The sequence below is a fragment of the Accipiter gentilis genome, chromosome 4, assembly GCF_929443795.1.
Source record: "Accipiter gentilis chromosome 4, bAccGen1.1, whole genome shotgun sequence".
Classification (NCBI taxonomy): Eukaryota; Metazoa; Chordata; class Aves; order Accipitriformes; family Accipitridae; genus Astur; species Astur gentilis.
Window position 1 is genome coordinate 29887040 of NC_064883.1, and position 23518 is coordinate 29910557.

At 41.0% G+C, this 23518-nt stretch overlaps 1 protein-coding gene and 1 non-coding gene across 3 annotated transcripts in view; one reads left to right on the forward strand and one right to left on the reverse strand.

The window, feature by feature from the left end:
- RAB18 (RAB18, member RAS oncogene family) overlaps positions 1-1781 on the forward strand; it is a 35510-nt gene extending 33729 nt beyond the window's left edge. For both annotated transcript variants that reach the window (XM_049798370.1, XM_049798369.1), the window contains exon 7: positions 177-1781. In XM_049798370.1, coding sequence (XP_049654327.1) covers positions 177-355 — 179 coding nt within the window. In that variant the 3' untranslated portion in view covers positions 356-1781. The remainder of the gene's footprint in view (positions 1-176) is intronic.
- Positions 1782-5721: 3940 nt separating this feature from the next.
- Positions 5722-5795, reverse strand: TRNAN-GUU (transfer RNA asparagine (anticodon GUU)). Its single transcript has one exon. It is a non-coding gene; the product is annotated as a tRNA-Asn (tRNA).
- Between the last annotated feature and the right edge of the window lie 17723 nt (positions 5796-23518).

Below are 23518 nucleotides of genomic sequence, written 5' to 3' on the forward strand. Positions count from 1 at the left end.
GTTAATTGAAGTGCAGCCTTATGTGGTGACAGAAATCTGCAAAACCATAATTTTGGCAGTGCTATACTGTAGAAGTTGTAAGTCTAGGTTGTAGGTTGAGACTTAACTGAAAGAGCAATATTAAACAAGTTACTGGAAGCTATGCTAACATTTGACTTTTTGCATCTCTTCTCCAGAGGCAAGTGCAAAAACATGTGATGGTGTACAGTGTGCCTTTGAAGAACTTGTTGAAAAAATCATTCAGACTCCTGGACTGTGGGAGAGTGAGAGCCAAAACAGAGGTGTAAAGTTATCAAACAAGGAAGAAGGATATGGAGGAGGAGGAGCATGTGGTGGATATTGTTCTATGTTATAAACTTTGGGAAGCTTATTCTTTGCATATTTAAACAGATAGTGACATCTTTCTGTACATAAATTCATTAAATGCTATTTTTAGGGACCTTGCAGTTTGCACATATTTGTTTTGTATCATGACAGTGAACACTTGTAGGAAAAACGTTCTGCAGCTTTCCCAGTTTGAAAATGTTATGGTAAGCATGCCCAATTTGCAATCTTCAGGTTTTTATAAGTAGCATAAACTATGTGCAAGAACAAATGCACTAAAAATTTTACGGCTGTATACATTCATCATGTAACTATTCTAAACAAATCCATCTAACAGAAACACATTACTGCATTTTCTGCTCTTCGTCTCATTTTTAAATACTCTTGAAATTATAGAACTATATAGTGTGCACAGATCTTGAAAACAGTGTGAGCTATAAATGTTACATTTCATCTCTTCTAGTAAATGCTTTTTTTATGGTATTAAAAACAGCAAGATTATACAGTTCTTAGACAAATCTGCTAAATTTTTGTCTTTCAGCAGAGCTGTCTAAAATACAAATTGGCACAGGCCATAGTTGGTATCAGCACCTTCTTGAAGAGATGCTTTGAAAGCTTCCTTTGCAAAGCTGGGGGACGCCTGTTTTTTCTTTTTAATCATCACTTCAGTTGATGGCTTAACTGGAGTTTTAATCCTGTGATATTTATATACTAAATTTGTTGTACTCTTGCACTCTAGGTTTTTATGATGTGGTCTACTCTAGACTTGCTGTAGAAAGTCATCATTATTGGCAAGGGGTCTGAATGACATCTTTGTTCTTTCATTGTGAATCAATTTGCCACACTTCAGTACGGATGCCTAATTTTCCTAAATGTTTGTAATATAACTTTATCTCAAACTGTAGCTCACTGTGGCTGTGAAGATCTCTATCACATGTCTGCTTTGTGCGGCTACTTGTTCAGAAATAAAACTTCCTGTCACAGACACTAAATGGGAAGCTATAGGGCTTCTTGAACTCTGTATGGAAAAATACTATTGCAATGAGTATTCACTTGAATTTACTGTATCAAAGCCAATGGTTTGTTTCAGAAGACTTGTATAGACTAATAAATTTTTTTTCCACAGTATTCAACTTTTCTAACCTCTTCCTATTGTAGACTTGTATATTTTCTAGCACATACAGTTTAAACAAGGTCACTTCTTATGGACAAATTATTTCTGATTTCTGAAGGAGAAGACAAGGATGCTGTGTTGTTGTGGGGGTTTTTGGTTTTTTTTAAATAATCACTATAGTGCAATCGGTAACTGAACTCTTGGGCAGTTTCTTGTAAATATAGTGAATGACAGTACCTTTTATTACTGCAAGGTTTTGTGTAAATGTCAGCATACATGATCTGTATTTTGCAGCAGGTCTTGGCTGCTTCTGTTAAAATACACTTTATTCTTCACAAGGAAACCTTGTTTTCTATTCTGTTTTACACTTGTTAGAAAACAATACCAAAAACTGAAGACTTAACCATGCTAGTTGTTTTTATCAAATATTGTATCTATAGTATTGTTAATGTAGTAGGATAATTTAAATATGTAAAATAATTAACATTAAATATACATACATACTATATTAAAATGTTAGATTTGTATTACTGTTTCATGCAGAATATGTGGGCTGAGCAAATCTTGTTTGTTAGCATTGAGGTTGAAGGATTTTGGTTTTTGTAGGCTAGTGTAGAGGAAACTTCTAGGAGCATTAAAACTCTGAATAACTTAATTATTTTAGTATTATTTCAGTAATATTGGGCAAGTATCATAATGCTGGCAGATGCCTGTAATTTATTTCTGTACCTATTTTCCCCCTAGTCTGGGTGCATCCCTATGTTGAGAAGAGACTTAATTTTCAGTTTCTCACAAAAGGTCCTTTTATCACAGGACCTGGATTCATCTTTCATTCTGCCTTTGCCAGATCTGACAGCTCTTGTCAAAGGGAGGAACTGCAGGGCACTCTGAATAGCAGGTATTGTTCTGCAAAAGAATCAAGTAATTTGCTCCTTCTTTCCCTGCGAAGTTTTTCAGGGGGGAGGAGTATTCTGAAACAGCATATTCGGTGAGAGTGAGAGCAATTAGCTATTTATTTATGTTAAAAAGCAGATGTTTTCTAATTGACTTCTTTTAAGGGTGTTTGGTTATGTCCCTGAGGAATGTCTTTTCCTAGAGTTTCACCTCCTTTCCTCATTGCTCTGTCAAGAAGCTGTGTACTGGAAGGGAGGGTTCCTGTGCTTCCAGTATTTGTTAGAACAAATTTAGCATCCATTAATCTTACTCTGCTACACGTTTTTCTTCTTCGCTCTCCTTCCCCCCCCCCGCCCCGGGGAGTGGGGAGGAGGGCAGGGTGGGCTGCCATCTTTCAAATAAGACTGTTCCCATACTTTCAAAGTTGTTTTTCCCCTTTGCACGTCAGAATTGTATCACCATTATCTCCAAGTGCACTGTCACTGTTGTAGCTTAATGCAAGCAGCATATCTGAAACTATTGCAAGCTGTATCACAACCTCCGCTTAATACTGGTTTAAGCCTATGTCTTTGTGGAATATTGACTATTGCAGTCAGAGAAGTATGCACAAGAGATCCTTCGGTCTATCTCAGTAGGTAGCTGAGGGATAATGGAAGTAGCTATTTGCTCTTCATCAAGTAATGAGAATGTGTCCATTTCCATGGCAGATAGTTCTATAAGAAAATACTAAACCAGAATGAGGTAACAGAAATCTTACATGATCATGAAAGACAGTTAAAACTGAAGTTGTTTCCAGTTCATTTACTCTGTTGTCAAAAATACTGACTAGCAGTTAAGTACTTGTGGCTGGCAGAGGTTTTCTGTAGTCTTTACACTAGCCTGGAAGAATATGGCACAGCAGTTGCATCCTCTTGAACTTGAGAATAATACTAAGTGTTGTCATGGTTTTGTCTTGATTTCTTCTTCTACTCCTAAAAGGGATCTGGGACAGGCTTCTGGTGGAGATCTCAAGATGCTGGGGTTTTTTGTTTGGTTGGTTTTTTACTGCTAGTGGGGTTTTTATCCAAACTACAGCATCACTTTTCCTGTTCTCCTATTCTCCTGTTCTCCAAGCAAAAATGAGATCAACAGCTGGCTCAAGTCTTAACAAAATGAAAATGCAAGTTCAGTAAGTCCCCAAGCAACACCAATGACTGTCTTGTCAGCCTTGGCAGAACTTCCAGAAACAGTGGTGTTCTTGCTGCCATCACATACCACAGTGGTAACTGCTCTGTATGCTTCATTTTGTTCCCTTGTTTGCCAGTAACCTGATACACAGTGAACTACAATAATGCTTGTAATCTTGCCCCATAGTTTAGTGTAATAATTCTATGTTTTGAGGCTGAACTGGCTGCATTTTTTTCAAACACTTGTAAAACTTGGGTAGCCTGTATTGTGATCAGCACAAGTTACTGCTATTTAGCTACTGCAGGACTGATATAAATGTTCAAGGTGCTGCATCCAGCCCGTGTGTGCTATCTTGTTCAAAGCTCCTGTAGTTTCAGTGTCTTGCTGTCCTTCATGAAGGTGTCAGTAAGCAACATTAGTATGAGCAGGGCTTTTTCATGTTGCCAGACAAATCACTGCATGGTTTTCAGAGCTAGTTGAGCCTTCAAGGGCAAAATACAAGGTGTTTTTCGTGGTCACTTTCCAACAACATTAGCTTTTGGGAAAAAAGAGAGAAGCTCTCCATTAAAACTATTCCAGGTTTTGTAAGGTTTCCACATACCTTGCTCCTGAGTACCTGTGGCACCTTAATTAAAAATTGATGAAGGGTTATACAGGCAAAGAACTGTGAAGGTGTGTTTCCAAACTACTGTGTGCTTACATACTATGGCTGACTTGAATGCAAGAGTAAGAACTTTTTCCTTGTCCTTGTGCCTGAGTAACAGCTGGTCCTTTCTGTTGGAATTAAAATGGTCATGGTGATTAAGGATTTTTTTTTTTTCCTCATGCTACTAGTTTGTGTATCATCTATGCACGTTTTATGTACAATGATAGCAAAATGCATAGTGAAGATCTAGAACTCTTGGGCTCTAGTTCTTTAGAAGCTTAAGAATCCCCTCAGAAGCAGCCTTAAAATAAGTGTCAAATCATGAATGGAAGGAAACTTTTCTGATGTTTCCTATGTATGATCAGCTCTGGATTTACTTGGTTCTGGGAACAAGTCTAGTTGGATCCTTTTGACAGGAGTGCTTGGTTTCCAGTTCTTAATGCTTGTCAGGCTGGACTTTCTGATCTGAGGAGTGTGGCTGTGAAGATCTTGACAGCATGAAACTTGTTCTTTAACATAGCTAGATCTGGAGATTCTCACTACTACATAAGATTAGGAGCAAAGCTGTAAACTGGGGTTCAGGGAAGAGCAGTAGCAGCCATCCAAACTGTGAAGGCAGTTTTAGTAATACATAATACATTTACTGTGTATTACATATACAAAATATAAAATATATAATACACAATACAATAAGTATATGGAATATAATTATCAAACATTCTTTGTTATTAATATACTTCATTAAAATATATAATCAATATATAAACATAATATGTAAATATTTTATACTGGTTAGAGATTATGTATCATCTCTGACCTTCAGCTTCAAACATAATGAATTATTTTAATTCAGGGTAGGTATGACAAAGGTACAAATCCTGTGGGCAGGTGTCATCTAGAACAGAAGGAAGGATGCCTATGGAAGCAAGAGTTGGGCTTTATATACTGATAAAGCATGAGCTTGGTGTGAAATCAAAGCTGAAGTTCTAGATTAATTGGGTACTCAGGATGCTAGAGGTCAGAGATCACATCTGCCTAGATGTGATTTGACTTAGATTTTTCTCCTGAACAGTATGCCAGACACAGAATGGTTGAGGTTGGACGGGGGCTCTGGAGGTCATCTGGTCTAACCCCCCCTGCTCACGCAGGGACACCTACAGCCGGTTGCGCAGGACGATGCCCAGACAGCTTCTGAGTATCTCCAAGGATGGGGACTCAACAACCTCCCTGGGCAACCTGTGCCAGGGCTCAGCCACCCCTCACAGTGAAAAAGTGTTTCCTGATACTCGGCTGGAGTTTGGGCTGAGGCTAAAGCTCCCTGCCCTCCACCTGCTGGCAATGCTCTTCCTCCTGCAGGCTGGGGAGACTGTTGGCTGCCTTGTTGCAAGGGCACTTTGCTGGCTTAGGTTCACTTGGTGTCTACCAGGAACCCCAGCCCCTTTTCTGCCAGGCTGCTTTCCAGCAGGGTGACCCCCCAGCACGTACTGGTGCCTGGGGTTGTTCCTCCCCAGGGGCCGGACTTGGCACTTCCCCTCATTGGGCTTCAGGAGGTTTTGTCAGCCCTTAAAAGGGAGCTCGTCCCTGGGTGGGCTCGAACCACCAACCTTTCGGTTAACAGCCGAACGCGCTAACCGATTGCGCCACAGAGACTGATATGTGAGCATTTTTCTTCAGAAGAGCTGAATTTCTTCCTAATCATGTTTGATAACTGCTAATGGTGGTGATTGTATGTGTTGGACGCTGACAAACCAATACTGCTGGCGCATTGCCGCAACAAACCTGATGTGTTATCGTGTCAGAATATTGTAAGAGATGGGGGAGAGAAATGCTATTACCTCAGCTGTGGGGTATGAAAGATGAGATTCTTTTGATGTGAAGAAGTAACTATTCCTCACCTCTTGCCTCCCTCAGGAGAGGAGGGCTTGGGGCCATGTCGCGCTAGGGCCATCTGCTAGTATTTCAGAGGTGGGTTAACAGTACCGTTTCTCTAGCCAAAACTACAGAAAGGCTCTGCGGTACCTGTGTGCTTTTTGTGCACATGGGCGTGGCTGTAAGAAGTCTGCAAACGTGTGTCTGTGAACATTAATGCAATTAAAGCAAAACACAGGTACACTTCAGAACATGGATTAAAAAACATCCAAGATGCTGACTGCAGGATTCTTAGTGCATCTGGGAACGGGGGGTTGGAGACAAGATAGCTCTTGGGCAGGTCTTAACAAAAAGTGAAGATTTCATGCTAAAACTTTAATTTTAATTTTTTTTTAAGTTTCATAGGTGTACTACCTCAAAGAAAGCACTGATAACTTCAGTTTGTAGTGGGCCTATGTATTTTTCACTGTCACTCACCAGCCAGGAAAAGAGGGAGCCTTTCACTCCTTATGCCCTTGTGTATCGATGGAAAGCCCAGGATATGAAATACCAAGAAACACGACAGGAGCTGAGTCCTGTTCAGCCAGTGAATCTGTACCTGTTTTATGTCTAGTTTCATGACAGAAGGAAACTGTCTGTTTTAATATCTTAGCCTTTTTTTGTTGTTCATTTGGTAAAGAAAATACAGCAAAATATTGGCTTGAAAATCATTGAATTCCTTTTAAAAGTTAGGAAGCTTAATCTCTGCAAGGTTGCACTTTGGAGCGCTGCTGACAACGTTGTTGGCGACGTGCTCCTGTAACTGAGCTGCCGAAGCATTGGAAGATGTGTGGGGAATTGTTTTAGAAGGAGTTGGAGCAATTTGCTTTTGGAGGGGTAGGAACCGGTAGGTGGGAAAAAAATGTACTTTCAGTAGTAGCAGCAGCAGATAGCCTCTCATAGTACGGAGTTTGACAGAGAGCAGCTGCCTTTCCTTCCTCTGGTGTATTAAGCTGTACTGTAAGGGAGTCTACTCCGTGTGCCTCAAAGCTGTGGAGCAGGTCGGTCCCACAGTGTGTGCCGTGGTCTTGCTCCGCTGGCTGCTCCCCTCAGGAGCTAACAGGGATAGTATTTGACTCCCATCTGGCCCGCACGCCCTGGTGTCCTTCTGCTGGGATCCCTGGCATGAGGGAAACGTACAGATACAGGTTTCATCCTGAGCTGGAATTGAAGGGTAGCTGGGTTGTATGGGCCTGGGAGCTAAAATGCCCTAATGGGTGGCAGCGTTTAATCGTAGCCATGGGGAGCATAGGAAGGAGTCCAGAAAATTGCAGAGCCAAACTCGCTTAGTACAGGACCTTATGTTTTTTAGCAAAGTGTTTAATAATGGTCTCTCAGGCAGTTTCCAACATAATCTGTTGGAGCGCTGACAGCATTCGAGATTTGGCAATAATGTTTGAATAAACAAATTGTTCATTTTCAAGACCGCAGGCATTACTCATACAGGCTTTTCTGTAACTCAAACAGTGTTTGAGTCAAAGCTTGTAGGACAGGGAAGACTTACTAAATTAGCAGATCTACTTGGAAGAGATAAGTGTTAAGGCACAGAGGTCCTTTTTCAGGTCTGTGAAATGGCTGCAATAATGCTATTATCACAGCATACTGCTGTTTCTTGCTGTGAACCAGAAGATAGAACAGTACCCTTTTGTGTCAGGTCTGAACATATGTAGCAATCCAGGTAGAAAGATGGTGAATGAGTAAGGGTGTGAAAAGCATCAATAGACCATTAACGTGGCGCAGACATGGGAGGTTTTTCAGGTACCTGTGGCAGTCTGGCTGAAGCAACACAGAGCTCAGCTGTTGAACATACCCCTCCAAAAAGCAGGCTGCTTCCTTGGCCTTGTCTGGTTTGGTGCTGCAGCGAGCATATTTGGGAATGGACCTGCTCCGACTGAGGTTTGACTGTCTGACCTTACTCCAGGGGCAGGAGCACCTTCCTACCATACTACTTTTTTCTCCAAGGATTGCGCACTAGCTGGCAAATGGAATGAAAGAAAATTCTGTTGTTTTACAAGCAAACATGATGAAATATGATGGGCTAACAGATTGGGCTCGCAAGTTTAACACTGGGAATATCCTGCCTGCTTCTCTTCTCCCTTTAAGCAGTAAGAAAAAGCCATCTTTTGGTCTTGTAATTTCCTTTTGCCTATAGAGGAGAGGCAAACTCTGTGAGGCTGGAGCAATTAAAAAGAAATGCAATGAAGTTTCCCCTGTAAGTTGCAGATAGACAGCAATGATACCTGAAGGCCTGCAATGACATGCTTCCTTTCTCTTGCACTTCTCAAAATATGAGTAGCAATCTTCTAAGCTTAGTGGAAATTATTTGCTATGTATTTCACAGTAGTAGTCAGAAGCAATAAAACCATTGAAATGCATTTGCCATGCCCTCCAGAGAAGTCAAAATTATTTGACAGTATACGGATTGGAACTATTTATCGTACTAGCTTGAAGTCTGAATACATCCTTTGTTTGCAGACTTAGTCTGGGAAAACAGAGCAGGAAAGGACTTTAAGACACCATGGCTGTCTTTCTCTCTACCCAAAGAAAGGATCAGGTACACTCAAACAATTCATGTATTTAAAATATTCTTACAAGTAACCCATCAATGAAGATTTTATTGCCTCTGCAGACAAGCTCTTCCACTGGTTTTGGAACCTTAATAATGGAAAGCTTATCCTTCTATTTAACCTTTATTTCCTTTGCTGTAATGAGAGTAGGTTTCCTTAGCTGGGGCTTCTACTGAAGCCTGTGTTTACCAGGTGATGCCTAAGTGCCTAATGGGACCAAGCTGAAGATTGTTTCATTTATGACATGTAAAATAAAGAAGCACTTGTATTTCCTGATGGACGAGAAAGCTGATGATTGTAAGGTGATACCTTTTCAATTTCTTTTCTTTTTGGGTAATACACTACAGAACTAGTAATGTAATCTCTCTCTGAGCCTGTACCTCTTTTTTTTTTGTTTGTTCTTTAGTGCATCAGTGTCTGTGGAAATAAATCATATCAAAAAGCTTAAACCTAGTAATAGACTTAGTTCTCGGCGTGGCTCTGAGGACAACTGCTCTCTCCCTCTACTTTGTGTACAGGAAAAGACCTCAAAGGTTGGGTTTTTTTGTTCACTAAAATCTGAGGTTTTAGTTTAATGACCCTGCGGTAGTCCACATATTTCAGAATGTCTACTTGGAGTTTTGTCTCCTAGGTGAGTCCAAAATGCTGTGGTATTGTTAGTAGGTACTCCTGAGCTGAGGCAAATGCTTGGGGATGATCAGCCCCAGTTGTGCCCCGCTGCAGCATGGCAGGAATCAAGTCAGCAGACTTGGAAATACATGAAAACGCGTTTATGGGAAAACAAATGCTGAGGAGCCCCTGATGTTTCTGACAGGTAGTGTTTAAGTGTTTTTTTTTTCTATCAATAAGTAAATTGTATAATTGAGAATTGTTTCAGCTCAGTTATTTAAATTCATGTTTTCTCGTTTGCTTATGTTTCTGTCGTGACCCAGGCCTGTGCTTGATGGCTCTGGGTGCTTTCCTGCTGCCTTTAGCCCCTGCAGTGCCATGTGGTTGAAATCTTTTAGAGTGGCTCCTATTAATATGTTAGTGACCACATGTAAGTGATTAACATTAGTATGGTTTCCCTATACTTAGTGGCAAGTACGAGGTCTAATGTTAATTTAGTAATAAAAGGAGATTAGATTGGAAATATTTTAGGGATGTTCAGTTTTACAGGCATGGCTGAAAATGGGAAGGGAAGAAATTACATTGCACTGAGACAGCAGCATAGTTTAATGGCAGCTTATCCTAAAGAACACCATGATATTTTGTAATTACTTGCAAACACTCGGTATCTGCATTATGAGAAGGATTACTTTGATATCTCTAAGAGGGGAGCTGTTAAATAAAGCTGTTGCTTTCTGTTAGCAAGGGGTTACGTACCTTCTGAATGTTTTGCTGCTCAAATCACGTTCTAGAAATGTGCACCATGTTGAAGTAAGTGCTGTCTTCTCTGTATTGGGTTTGTGTGGCAAGGTTTTGGTAGTGGAGGGGCTACAGGGGTGGCTTCTGTGAGAAGCTGCTGGAAGCTTCCCCTATGTCCGACAGAGCCAATGCCAGCCGGCTCCAAGATGGACCTGCTGCTGGCCAAGGCTGAGCCCATCAGCGACAGTGGTAGCACCTCTGGGATCACATATTTAAGAAGGAAAAAAAAGTTGTGGCAAGCACAGAAACTGCAGCTGGAGAAAGGAGTGAAAACATGTAAGTGAAACAACTCTGCAGACCCCAAGGTCAGTGAAGAAGGAGGGGGAGGAGGTGCTCCAGGCATCAGGGCAGAGATTCCCTAGAACACCATGGTGAGGCAGGCTGTCCTGCTGCAGCCCATGGAGGACCATGGTGGAGCAGATATCCACCTGCAGCCTGGGGAGGACCCCACGCTGGAGCAGGTGGATGCCTGAAGAGGCTGTGACCCTGTGGGAAGCCTGCGCTGGAGCAGGCTCCTGGCAGGACCTGTGGACCCATGGAGAGAAGAGTCCACGCTGGAGCAGGTTTTCTGGCAGGACTTGTGACCCCATGGGGGACCCATGCTGGAGCAGCGTGCTCCTGAAGGACTGCAGCCTGTGGAAAGGACCCATGGTGGAGCAGTTCGTGAAGAACTGCAGCCTGTGGGAAGGACCCACATTGGAGAAGTTAATGGAGGACTGTCTCCTGTGTGAGGGACCCCACACTGGAGCAGGGGAAGAGTGTGAGGAGTCCTCGCCCTGAGGAGGAAGGAGCGGCAGAGACAAAGTGTGATGAACTGACCGTAACCCCCATTCCCCTGCACCGCTGGGAGGGGGTAGGCAGAGAATTCAGGAGTGAAGCTGTGCCTGGGAAGAAGGGAGAAGTGGGGGGCAGGTGTTTTAAGATTTGGTTTTATTTCTCATTACCCTACTCTGGTTTGATTGGCAATAAATTAAGTTAATTTTCCCCAAGTCAAGTCTGTTTTGCCCGTGACAGTAATTGGTGAATGATGTCTCCCTGTCCTTTTCTTGACCCATGAGCCCTTGGTTATACTTTCTCTCCCCTGTCCAGTTGAGGAGGGGGAGTGATAGAGAAGCTGCGTGGTGCTTAGTTGCTGGCTGGGGTTAAACCACGATATTCTCCCACAGAAAGACAGAAATCCATCCTGCACTGTCAGAGCTATCAGTGATAGTAGAGGGGCTGGAAAAGAAGTGCTCTGCAGCTTGACCTATAGTGCAGGCAAAGTCTTCTGCATCCATCCTTGCAAGTAAGATGTACTCTTTATCACCCTTGATGCCTAAAATATGGGGAAGTGAGGGAGCAAACTGGCAGGAGGAATGAAAAAATAGGCCTGTGAATGTTAAAGAGAGAATCTGTTTCTTTCTGCCCCCCCCCCAGCCCCAAACTGCTTGCAAGACAGATTGACATAAAGCTCCCTCTTAGGACTATACCATTGCTTAAGTGCATGTATGCATTGTATGAAAAATGATACCTAATCATGTGTAAAATAACTTTAAGATGTGAGAGTTTGTGTGTGTTCTCATGCTCTGTAACTTCTGCCTCCCTTGCAGACCCTCCTGTAGGCTTTGCAAGGGTTAGATGAGTTTGCCACCAAGCAGAACTCTTTCCTCCAGAGCTTTTATCTTTAAAATGACCTATTGAAAAATTCCCCCTTTGCCTGTGCACAACTGAATTTTATGAAGTCCTGTCAAATCTCCTAATCCCGTTTTGGTCTTTTGGTGCAATTTACTTTTATCCCAAAACCCAGCTCTCCAAATTTGCCAAGGAAAACACCGGGCATTATCGAAAGGCCATTTTAAATGAAGCTGTTTGGAGAAGCCTGTTAGGAAAGTAAAAAAGTAAAAGTAAAAAAAAGGCAAAAGGCAATGTGTTTTTCATATCTTATATATATGTTAAAAAAAATATTTCTTTTATGCTCTGAGACTAAGTGGACCCTTGAAACCACAATCTCTTTCCTTACTGAAATTTTTATATCTCTCGGTTAATAAGGGGCCATGAAAGTGCTGGAATTTTTATTTAAAGACCAATGTGAACATTATAATAATATATTTTCAGGCATAACTAAGAAATGCCGCTAAATGACACTTTCCAAGCTGATATGAGAGAAAGCAAATAGTGTATTTGTCTTGGGCACCTGCAGCTATCCATTACCATAGCATGTGAGCTCTGCGCAATCATTAGTCCTCTGGAGTGCTTTGAGATAGGCTTGCTGAGTCACTACAAGATGGGTCTTGATTTCTGTAGAAGCGTTTAGGTGGCAAACTCCCTTTGAGTACTTGGGCACAAATTATTTGTGTAAAATCCCGCAAAGAGACAGAAACCTGCAGCTTGAACTAACATGTCCTTGACCCCAACCAGTTCTTCCCCCTAGCTCAGTAGTTGTAGCTTCCCCATAATAGTTCAGTGATGCTCTATACAAACTTCATTTAGGTGCACTGGGACTATGGGGAAATAGGGGTTATGGCCTGACCCAGGAGCCATTAGTTTGTGTACCCAAGGCTGGCTGTCCACCATTGCTCTAGCGTTATGGCTTTGGGTAAGAAAGAGGACATCGTTCTGCTTCCTCTGGATTAGAGCAGATTTAAGTTACAGTTTTGCTCTTGGAAAGACTGATGTAGAGAGAATGTGCTGGATGTATGTGCTCTTTCAATGGACTCATCTTACCAAATGATCCTGATGTCTCTGTGGGGTGTCTTTGCCCTTCTCTCTCAGCAGTCTGTCAAAGTTTGGGTTTGTTGTTTTTTATTTTTTTTTTTTTTACTGTTACTAGCAGTGACTTAAAATTTTTACAGACTCTTGATGAAAACGGAGTGCCCGCAGTGTTGTGCCTGTGCTACTGTCCGAGGTTCCTGGCTGACATTTACCTTGTGAGCAATGTCGGTTTAATCTATTGAGCGTGGAGTTATGGATACCATGTAGTGTGGGCTTTTTCTTTAGAATATCTGATCATGATGTGTTAAACTCCTAAAAACTGCATGATTTTCCTCACCACTTACTTTGTGCTTTCCCCAAAGAAGGAAAGCAGATTTTCCTGATGAGACCCATTTCTAATAAATGGTGTTTAAAAGTGTTTAATTCTCCCAGCTATTCTACCTTCTGGCCAAACCCATTTGAAGATTTATGCTCTTGACTCGCCTCATGTTGCCATTTGTCCCTCACCCAACCCGTTTTGTGCAGTTGCATGCAACTCTGGCAGCTATAAAAGCCTTTAGCAATCCTTTCAGTCCCTGGCGTAGTTCTGCTCTCTGGTTCGTGCCTCCTAGCAGCACAGTGATTAAAATATGCTTTCATTCTTTAGTAATGGCATACTATAACATCTTTCTACTGCATTGACTGGGATTAATATCTGTATAGCTGCAGATCTTCCTACTTGCCTTTTTGGATACTTGTACAGGACCATGATTTCTGTACTTCGTGGAATTCAGTATTTATTAGATATAGCTATCAAACGACCAGACATCATCTCAGCTAACTGTTGTAGGATTCTTGGATACAAGTTACCTGAATCTAGCTAATAGAGCTTAAAAATCTAGATGGTAAGCAATGTTTATTCTCACTAGGAGTTTTTTAATGTTCTTCCTAGTTATTACTGGATTGGAAACTCTTTCACGGGTAGGAGAAAAAAAGAAGACCTCAGGCCAGGCCAGATAAAAGGAAGTAAGTGGTTGACCAGTGACTGTGTTTTACCCCTTGGTGCTGGCCCCAGAAGGGCTGTGGAGTTCAGGTTTGCTGGTAGCGGGTCAATGTCAGCTGCAGTGGGAGGTGAGGAGGACAATTGTCTTCTCTCATGCATTTATCCTGATTCTCATGCTGATCATACTCCTTCCAAAAATGTTTTGATTTAAATGTTCAAGTTAAATATTGTGTCCTAGATCACAACAATAGTTGTGAACTTGCAGGAGTCCTACGTTCACGCACATAAAGTGTCTTAGCCTTGCTGACCACTCTCCTTTCACAGGCGGTCTGTACCTGAAAGCTTGCTATTCTATCATGCAGTAACAGTGAAGCTTGTGGAGGGATTTCCCTTTCAGATCAAAGGCAAAATCTTTCAGCAAACCTCTCTGACACTCTGCAAATGCAGCTCTTTGTGCCTTACAGATAGAGACATCGAATGCTTGTGTACATGCTGGCTTCAGGCTTAAGCTGGCATACTTTCATTTATCTTAGTAAGCATGTTAAAAATCAGACCTTTAGTTAAACTGGTTGAAGCTGGCCACATAGAGAAGGCCAGAGATGGAGCACATAGAATGACTGCCTTAAGACTGAGCAAAAATGATGACTTTATCCTGTAGTAGCTGAATGGCTCCAGCTGGCTTTTGTTGTATCGTACAAGAAACCTCTGTCTGAGGCAGTGTCAGGATTAACAGCCTGGCTGGTTTGTTCCCTTTCTCAGTATACTACTATACTGTCTGACTTCCTGGATGCTCTGAAAATTACTGTAAAATCATAGGTGAGAAAGTAACTTCCACAAAGAATAACTCGCCACAATAGGCAGATCTTTGCAAAGCAAGGAAATTCTTTTTTAAAAAAAAAAGTTATTAGTCACAGAGTAAACCAAGGGAGATGAAGAAATGCAGCAAGGGAGGAAGTAGCAGAATTGGTTTTGGACCAAATGCTTTTCAAGGTCTCTTCCATAAGATGGCAGCAGCTTATTTTGTGAACTGGACTGGGAGACTAATGTGAAAGGGTATCTCCTGGAAGCCCTACAAAACAGGCATTCGGTCTTCATAGGCTTGTAACACATCCCTTATAATTGTCCCAACACAGATCAGTTGGGAACCTTACTTTATGTGCTAAACCATTTTCTGTTGTTTGGTACAACGGTGATTTTAGTTTTTCTGAATACAGGCACAGATCCTAAGAGGCAAACTCCACAAGAGAGTTGTTAGTATCAAATGATACTTTTGCATTCGCAGGGATTGAGTATGCAGGATTCAGGGAGAGTGACAGGGTTGTTTGGCCTATTTTGGATTTTTTAAAGTGTTTCACTCTTTGTGGTTATTTTGTTAATAACTGCCCAAAGCAACTTGAGTTCTGTGAGCAGAAGGGGTAGAAAAACAGTTGGGATTTTCTCTCCTCAAAAAATGGAGATCTGTTTTATGACACTGAACTGTTTCAGTGGAATCAAACACTCATTTTCTTTTGAAGAGGAAGATTGTGGAGAGGGGATTTTTTTTTTTTTCCCTAACAGAAAGCAGTGGAAGGAAAAACATTTGAGAGGAACTATTTTCTGAAGCCTTATGACATAAAGGATTTTATATTTCAGCTATTTTCACTTTCCCTTCTAAATGTTTTCCTTGTTGTCAGTGACACCCACAGAGGCATGTGCAATACAGTTATGCAGTCTGTCTTCTATTCTTTGATGCAATTTTCTCTGCAGATGAGTGTCAGACACTTATCCCATTAGTACCAAAGATTTAATAATCATAAACTGCTGTGATACCCTCTAACAGAAGATTCTATTTAAGTGCAAATTATGAATAATTTTCTCAGTGTTTGTGCTTATTCTGAATAGCTGGATAACATGGGAGGAGGTAAAACCAGCCTATTTTTGGCTTTCCCTGGTGCTTACGCTTACTGGCTAATGTTAGTCATCTGTTTTTGTTTCCTGTGGCCCATTAGTCTCCAATCTATCAAGTGCACAGGAATCACAGTAACAAAGCTGTAAACTTGAAGAGTGGAAGGAATAAGACTCTGCGGTATCTGCCTTCCATTCATTTTTAAATTGAACTGTTCAACTTCTGTGCCTCTGATTTCTGTGTGTTGATGGACCGTTACAGTACAGCCCAAATGGGGTCTGTCATGAGCTGGTTCTGATGATGCTCCTCTGTCCTCTAATTTCAGACTCTGGCTTGGGGAGGACCCCAGGGCTCAATCTTGTCTGGAAGTGAATGGGCCAAACACAGCGAGCGTGAGTGGTTTCCACAGGTGTGCTGGGAAAGAGATGCACCCAAATTACTGATGACAGGAGTCTGATAGTTTTAGTCTCGGAGGAGAATTTGGGGGTTTAGAGGCTGAGAGCATCTCTTTCTTAACTATTGGATCTGCTTTTCTACTGAAAACAGCAGCTGAGGTGGGTTGCTTTAGCCCCTTTTCCTTGCTCTGAATTGTGCCCCAATTTGAACTAGGAAAAGGACTTTCAGCTCTCAAATTTTGGCCAGTGGTGAAGTTTGAAGTCTTTGAAGAAGTTATGCTTGGCAAGAAATGTAGTATTTTAAGGGGTCATTTCATTGTTACTGTTGTGCAGTGTGTGTGCTGTCTGATTTGTACCAAGGAGACTCCTGGAATGTGTGTCCTGGTGACTTCTTTCTTTCCAATTAGCTTTAAAGAAATAAAAAGAGAGATGAAAGCAAGATATTTGAATAACATTTAAAATGTTTTATTTATTCTAGAAAGGTTCACATTCTTTCTAAGAGTCCACTTTCTTTCACTTTCAGTATGGAGCCCTTTTCACCTCAAATTATTTGTGTTGTGATAGCATCCAGAGACTCTGGTCAGGATGGCTCCACAGGGCTTGGGGAAACAAACGGGGTGAAATGAAAAGGAAAATCAAATGAGAGCCATTGAGAGCGTATGGGGAACACTGGGTGTGCAAAGTTGGCTTGTGGCACTGAGCACAGGAACAGATCAACACAGAGCTGGAGCCTGGATGGGGAGGACAAAATTCAAAGTAAAAGCACCTGGTTTATTCGTTTAGGTAGAATGGATGAGGCTGAGAGGGATGGCCCAACATCTAGCTGAGCGTTAGCCTAAGGATGAGGCTTTCCATGGCCAAAAATAGTGCTTTCGTTTTTCTTTTGTGCAAATTTTTTTTACAGAACAAGTTAATGGGAATAATTTTGGTTAGTAACTAATTCCTTGGAGCAAATGGCTTTAAGTCAATTGTGTATCAGATGTTGCCACATACTACTTTGTTTTGGTGTTTAGCCACAAATAACTCATGACAATATTTTTGTATTATAATACACCATAATTTACTTCTAGCAAGCATGTAATTCCTAAGAGACAGAGTGGCATTCAGCCTATATGTTCTTTGGTCCGCTCTATATTGAATCCAACACAATGGGTGCAGCTGAATGATTTAATGTCATCCTGAAAGAATTCACACAGGCTGCTGAAAAAGAAAACAGGCCATGGAAATAAATTGTAACTAAATGTGTTCTTAAATATAGGGCTACAATGCACAGAGAGGTTGTATAATGCTGTCCCCCGCTGAACTTTTTCAACAGCCTTGGAGCCTTACCCTCCTGTGGGATAAGAAAAAAAAAAGGCATCCTGTAGGGTAAATTCCACTAAACAGTAAATTCTGTGAAATATTCCTTTCATGTCGGACAGGTGGAAGTTCAGGATTCCAGGACAGTTCAGGAGAAATATGAGATTCATACCAAGCATGAAGGTATTCTGCTTACTGACACACTGGTTTAAGTAAGAGTAAGAAATCCAAGAAATCTGCTAAAATCTCCCTACTAGGTGGAGGTAACTTGGGGAGTTTTCAAGTCTGCTGTGTATCAAAACAAACAGTTTGCTAGTTCACTGGTTGTTCACGGACTGAGGGAAAAAAAAGTCATGGAGCCGATCAAGAGCTTTTGAATAGGCTGGCCTGCAGTGGTATATGCCAGAGCTGGCACTTGGTGCAAATATAACTGTTCCTGTTGCAAGATCCTGACATGACACTAGCACTAGGTGCTGGCTCGCATTGCAGCAAAATCAATAGAAATTCAGTGTTTCGCTTGATAAGCCCAGTTATCTGCTGGACATATAAAGGGTTGATGTGTGTTTCATTAGGGTAGAGAAATAGCTTACACAGTCACCTCTGGCTTGCACCACTTTTAGCAAACTGACTTTGTTTTGATTTTGGAGGGGTTGTGTTTTAAAATTGCCAGTTTTCAACTTAGAGAGGCTATTTACCTTTTATTTACTGGAGAAACCATGTGATTCCTTGCATTAGGATATTCATTAATTCTGCTCTAACTATGTCAGAAACCTACTAAAAAGGGTTCAGAAAATTTCCATGCCAGATATTTCAGTGTACTTCAGACGATTTATTTTATTCTACTTCTAGCTTATTTTATTTAAACTTATAGTTGAATGCTTTCCTGAACGCGGGCCTAAATAAATCATTTTTATTTCAAAAACAATGGAAGTAACTTCAACCAATGCTCAGAGGATATCACTGAGCAAGTGTAATGCTTGCTGTACGGCTTCGTATGCTGCTCTTGAAATAGTACCTATGGCAATTGTAAATCAGATTTTTTGGTACAATTGTCCCCAGTGCTGCAATAGGATCTGCCAGTTAGGAGGCTTACAGCCCCTGAATCCTGCTGAACTCCGGGGGGCTTTGTGTGAGTTTGAGGATCTGCGTCAGGGTGAATTTTGTTGCAAAGTGGAGGCTGCAGTGTTGAAAATGCAGCGACAAGATAGAGTTCAGAAAATGCTAGTCCTCCTGCAGCATCTCCTGCCCAGGGGAATGACGTCTTTATGGCTGCAAGCGTTTAAGCAGCTTGCTATTTACTAGTCTTCCAGTATTTAGTTAAAAGGTAGTTAAAAGTGGACTAAAGAGACAAAGCACAAACAGAAGTTTTCCTTACCCTGGTGTGTTGGTACAGGCCGATGCCATTTACCTTAAAGTGCCCGGTTTTGGAGAAACCAGTACCAATAAAATACGTACCAGTAAGAAGCCAATTTATGTACCAGAAATGACTACATGTGTTACGTAATTAGAATACCTGCTCCGACTTCTGAAACCTATCGCTGCTGGGCCTGCTTTTAATCTAGCGTCGTCTCTTCAGCTTACGAGATGAAATGTAGCTGGGGAGCGTTATGAGAACCAGATGGAGAGCCTGGCTGGAGGGCTGGCGGGGATGGAGACTACCTTGGCCCGCTCCGAGCCGAGTGTGCTGTGTACCTTCGAATGATACCTTAATCCATGATAAAGACAGACAGCTCACTTTTCCAAAATCAAAACCATATTCATCAATGGTAGCCTCTTTCCAACACGGCACAGGCTACTGCTCAGAGAGATGCAGTCTGGAACAGCTTGATACAGGCAGAACTAGATGGCTACACATGGATAAGATAAAAATCATTCAGCTACCTAATAAATAAATTTGAAAGATGTTCTAAGATGCTACAAATTCAGGTACTAACTTGATTTATTATCCCAAAGGGATGTTTGCTCCATCTTTCGGTCACTGAATCCTGATTTATGGTACACGTTTTTAGGCTTGATTTTTTTTTTTTACGAAAGAATATAGCTGGTTGACCTAGCTCTCTGCCCAGCAAGCTTCATGCTGCTTAAATTAATACAACTCGTTCAAAAATGTAGTTGAATGGATGGGTTTTTAAGTCAGCAAGGATTCAGTTTTGGTAACTAAATGTTATTCCTACATGGTAAAATACCAGTAGAAGTAAAGTCAATAAACTCTAAAGGCAAATATATTAAAGAATTCTTATGCATCATGATTTTCCTCTTGCCATCGAGGGAAAAGATTGTGTTTTATACAGGAACTGAGATGTTTCCCTTTCTGTAGTCCTGTGTGGATTTAACTAAAGCAGCAACTAAGAGAAACAAGACTTTCATAAAGAAAGCCTTGTTGATAATTATGGAGTGGTTGTAAGCGTACGTTCATAGCCTTTATTTTTCTTGTTCAGAACTTTATTATGGATCTTTAAGTTTCAAATGACTCTTGATACTTCGCATGTGTGAGACAGATTTTAGGTAAATAAACATAACTTATTATTTTGGGACAATACTTCAAATATGTATTTTAAAGGGTGTGTTCTCTGACCACATGTGACTCTTCTAAATCTATAAGCTAACTATTCTAAACCAGATTATCAGATTGTAAATAGGATAGGATGGCACTAGAGGGAGAAATAAATATGGTTTCTAGTTAACAGTTCTAGTTCTAGCAAACGCCCTTACATTAAGCAAGTATAAGTTATGTATTGGTTGTTCAAAGATTTCATCATGGTTGGAGTTAGAAAAATTAACCATAAAAGCAAAAATGTTGTGTTCATTTGCCAAATCACAGGCTATATTTATATTTGCAGAAAAGTAAGAATCTTTGACAGCTGTCTTTTGAACAATCTGTTGTGGTTTTTATCATCTGCATATTCGATCAGGAGTAGAAATTGGTTGAGGAAAATGTGAAACTTAGTTCACCAAGTTCTGTATACAAAGATAAAATATATTTTTGGCTGGGATTGTACCTGTTGCTTTTTTAATACCTCTTGAACTCCAATGGTGTCATTTTTATAATGTAGCCCTGCACATGTGAACAATTTGCTGGTGGTAGTAACCTTCAAACATAAGGCATTCATTGATCTGGAAGAAAAACTTTAATCTATGCAACCTCTTTTCTTTCCAGGTAATGTTCTCATTGGTAAACAATTTGTATTAAACCCACAGTGTCCCCAACACCAAGGAAATGATTGATGCAAGCCAATATATTTTATACCATAGTGTTTGAACCATTGTGTATGTTGGTGAACTATTTTCACAAACCATTGATTCAAAAGGCTGTGGACTTCAGAACAGCATGTTTTGAAACTCTGCAGGCTAACAAAAGATCCTCAATCCACCAGAAGAGTGTGATCTTACCGGCACAGTTTGCAGTGCTGCTACTTATAGCATTTGATGGATATCCAGATATAAGCTCCATAGATTTCTCTTTGCTGTAATTTATTATGTCCACTTTTTGCTGAAACTGGTAGCAAAATTATTCATAACAGTCCTTTTTTTCATATTTAAAAGCTTAAAATTTCAGAGAGCAGGCCTTAAGCTGTATTCCCTCTGTTTTGAACTGGTAGTATCTCCATTTGCATACACCACCATGAATTTCTCTGATGTATTCTTTTAGTCAAGGAGGGAGAAAAACATTCAAAGCCTGTTGTAAGTTATGACAAATAAAATTACTGATTTCTTACATGCTGAAAAGCCAAGAGCCTATAGTCTGGCTGGTTCAGATTTGTTCTCTCCAAAGGTGTTATGCTGCTCCTTATTCATGCTTCGTTTGGGATCCCAGCCATTTAAAGAATGTTATCCTACTAGTATATACAATGCATTTATTTTATTGCACATGCTTACTTTGTTGTGTAATGCCACCCAGAGTTTTCAAGGTGGCTTAGAGTATAAGTAAAAGGGCAGTGTCAACTATTAACATCTACGACTTAAAACAGACCTGATACAGTAACGGGAAAAACATTAAGCACAAGATGCTTGAGTGCCAGCAGTGGAATTTGTCCTTGCATGGTAAGACAAATCATATAGGCTGATACAGCTTTGTCTTGGTCTGGCTCCTCGGTATGCCTTGAGCAGCAGGTGGCCTTCTGGTAATGCTCTACCAAGGAAGGTGTTAGTAGAGCACCTCTGGAAGAGTGGCTCAGACCCAAACCAGGTGATGGGCAGGAGGAAGGGAGGGATGATGCCCTGTGACAGGAGGTCTACCAACAGGGAGAGGCACAGGCTTGGGACTAAGTTATGCTTACACCTGAGACAGTGCAGAAAGGGAGCTGTGAATGCGGAGAGTTGCACGGCCAGAGCTAAAACCGGTCTAATTTTTTATTTGTAGCTGCATTGCCTGTGCCTCAAAGGGATATTTTGAGGCAATGCTGAAAGCAGGAGATGGTGAGGATGTGGGTGAGTTAACAGTCTCCTCTGAGTCTGAGTCAACGTTCTCTGCCTGTCATTTGATTCATATACAATATATTTCAGTGTGAAGAGCCCAGCTAGAGTGAATTGTTCCACAAAGAAGAAAGCTAAGCTTTTCACCATCTAATCAATATTTCCTGAAGAAGTGCCAATGTCTACTGAGCAGAATTACAATCTTTCTGCCATAAATCATGTCATTTCTGACCCTAAACCTTCCCTGCCCAGATGTCCCCTCTCCTGATGAGTGACATTTAGAACAGGAATATTAGCATTTAGGACAAGGACAGTGTGTGCTACAAAGCACATACTTGGGTGCTCTGCAGATAATAATGTGAGTTACTCATGATGATAATTTTTGGGAAATTCAGAATGCCTCAGTACATATGCCAGATTCCTGGATTTTGACCAAGAGGGTATTTTAAATAAGAAACATCAGTATCGCTGCCATCCAGTGTAGCTAACTTCCATCTTGGATGCAGATTAATTTGTGCATTTGTATTGCACACTAATGTATACAAAGTCTAGATTTCTCTTGAAAAAGCTTGGTGTTTTGGTAACTAGCTAAATGAATAAACATATAATCTTTCAGGAGCTGGCAGAACAGCATCTAGTTCTTATTACCCTCCCTCTTTGTTTCTCTCCACCCTTTGGCTCTCACCATAATTGAAGACAACTGCTCTGGCCACTCAGCTCAGCATCTGCAAGATGAAGTTATACATCTTCCAGACGTGGCACCCAGTTGCCAGCACATTTCTCACTCTCTGGTATGCTTTGGGCCTCTGCTTTGGCCTCAGAGCTGTCTACCTGTCTCCGAGACTGCTGCCGATGCTCTTTCAGCCATGGCGCATAGTATTGGATTCCCGTGTTGCTCTCTGTAATACTACGCAAAGGGAAAAGAATGGGGAATGCTGTGAGAGACAATTACATGGAGCTAACAGTAAGCTCATTTTACATGCAAATGTATCCAGAGCAATCTGGTTATTTCAGAGCTTATGACCAGCATTTTCCTGTGACATTAGATGGGAGCTGAAGAGCATTCTCTGCCATCATGCCATGCTCCGGAGTACCTGCTAATTCTGTAACAGCAGCAGTTGATTTTCTATTTTATTTTAAGTAGAATGGCGTTACCAGAAATTTGTAAACATTTGCATAGGAAAGGTTAACTCTTTTAAGTGGCTTCATGCCATTAAGTAGGAATGTAACCACTCCAGTATAGCAGTTTGTCCACGGAGAGGAAAAATAACCCTTCAAAACCCTGGCACCAGTTCCACATCAGAGCTAAATTACTGTAGCAGATTGAAATGACAAGACTCACATTTTAAAATGAGCATGTAAACGAGGCATGTGCCCAGATTGGCATGGGACAGGAATCCTAATTTGCACATATGCCTTGGGATTTGTGCACACACATAAAAACAATTAAAAACTAATCTGGCAAAGAGTATATAATACAAGACTGAAGGGATGAGTTTAATATTCTTATACCAGTGGTGCGTGAGAAGACCGAAGCAGACTTTAAATATTCAGTGTTTTCTTTAATAGGCAGTACTAGGACAGCTGAGGACAGCTCATCACAAGTGACCGAGGAAACCTGTTATGGCATGTATATATAGCGTATACAAAGTCTAGAGTATTTATATATAAATATATAAATATACTCTAGAGTAGAAGCCTCTTAGGGTTTTTTTGTACCTTTCTAGATGCAATGCAAGAGTTTGGACAGCCTGTATTTATTGGGCAGGTCCTCTCCTGTCTCAGCAGGTGTCATGGAATGTCATTTTGTCCTGGACTGCAGGCAG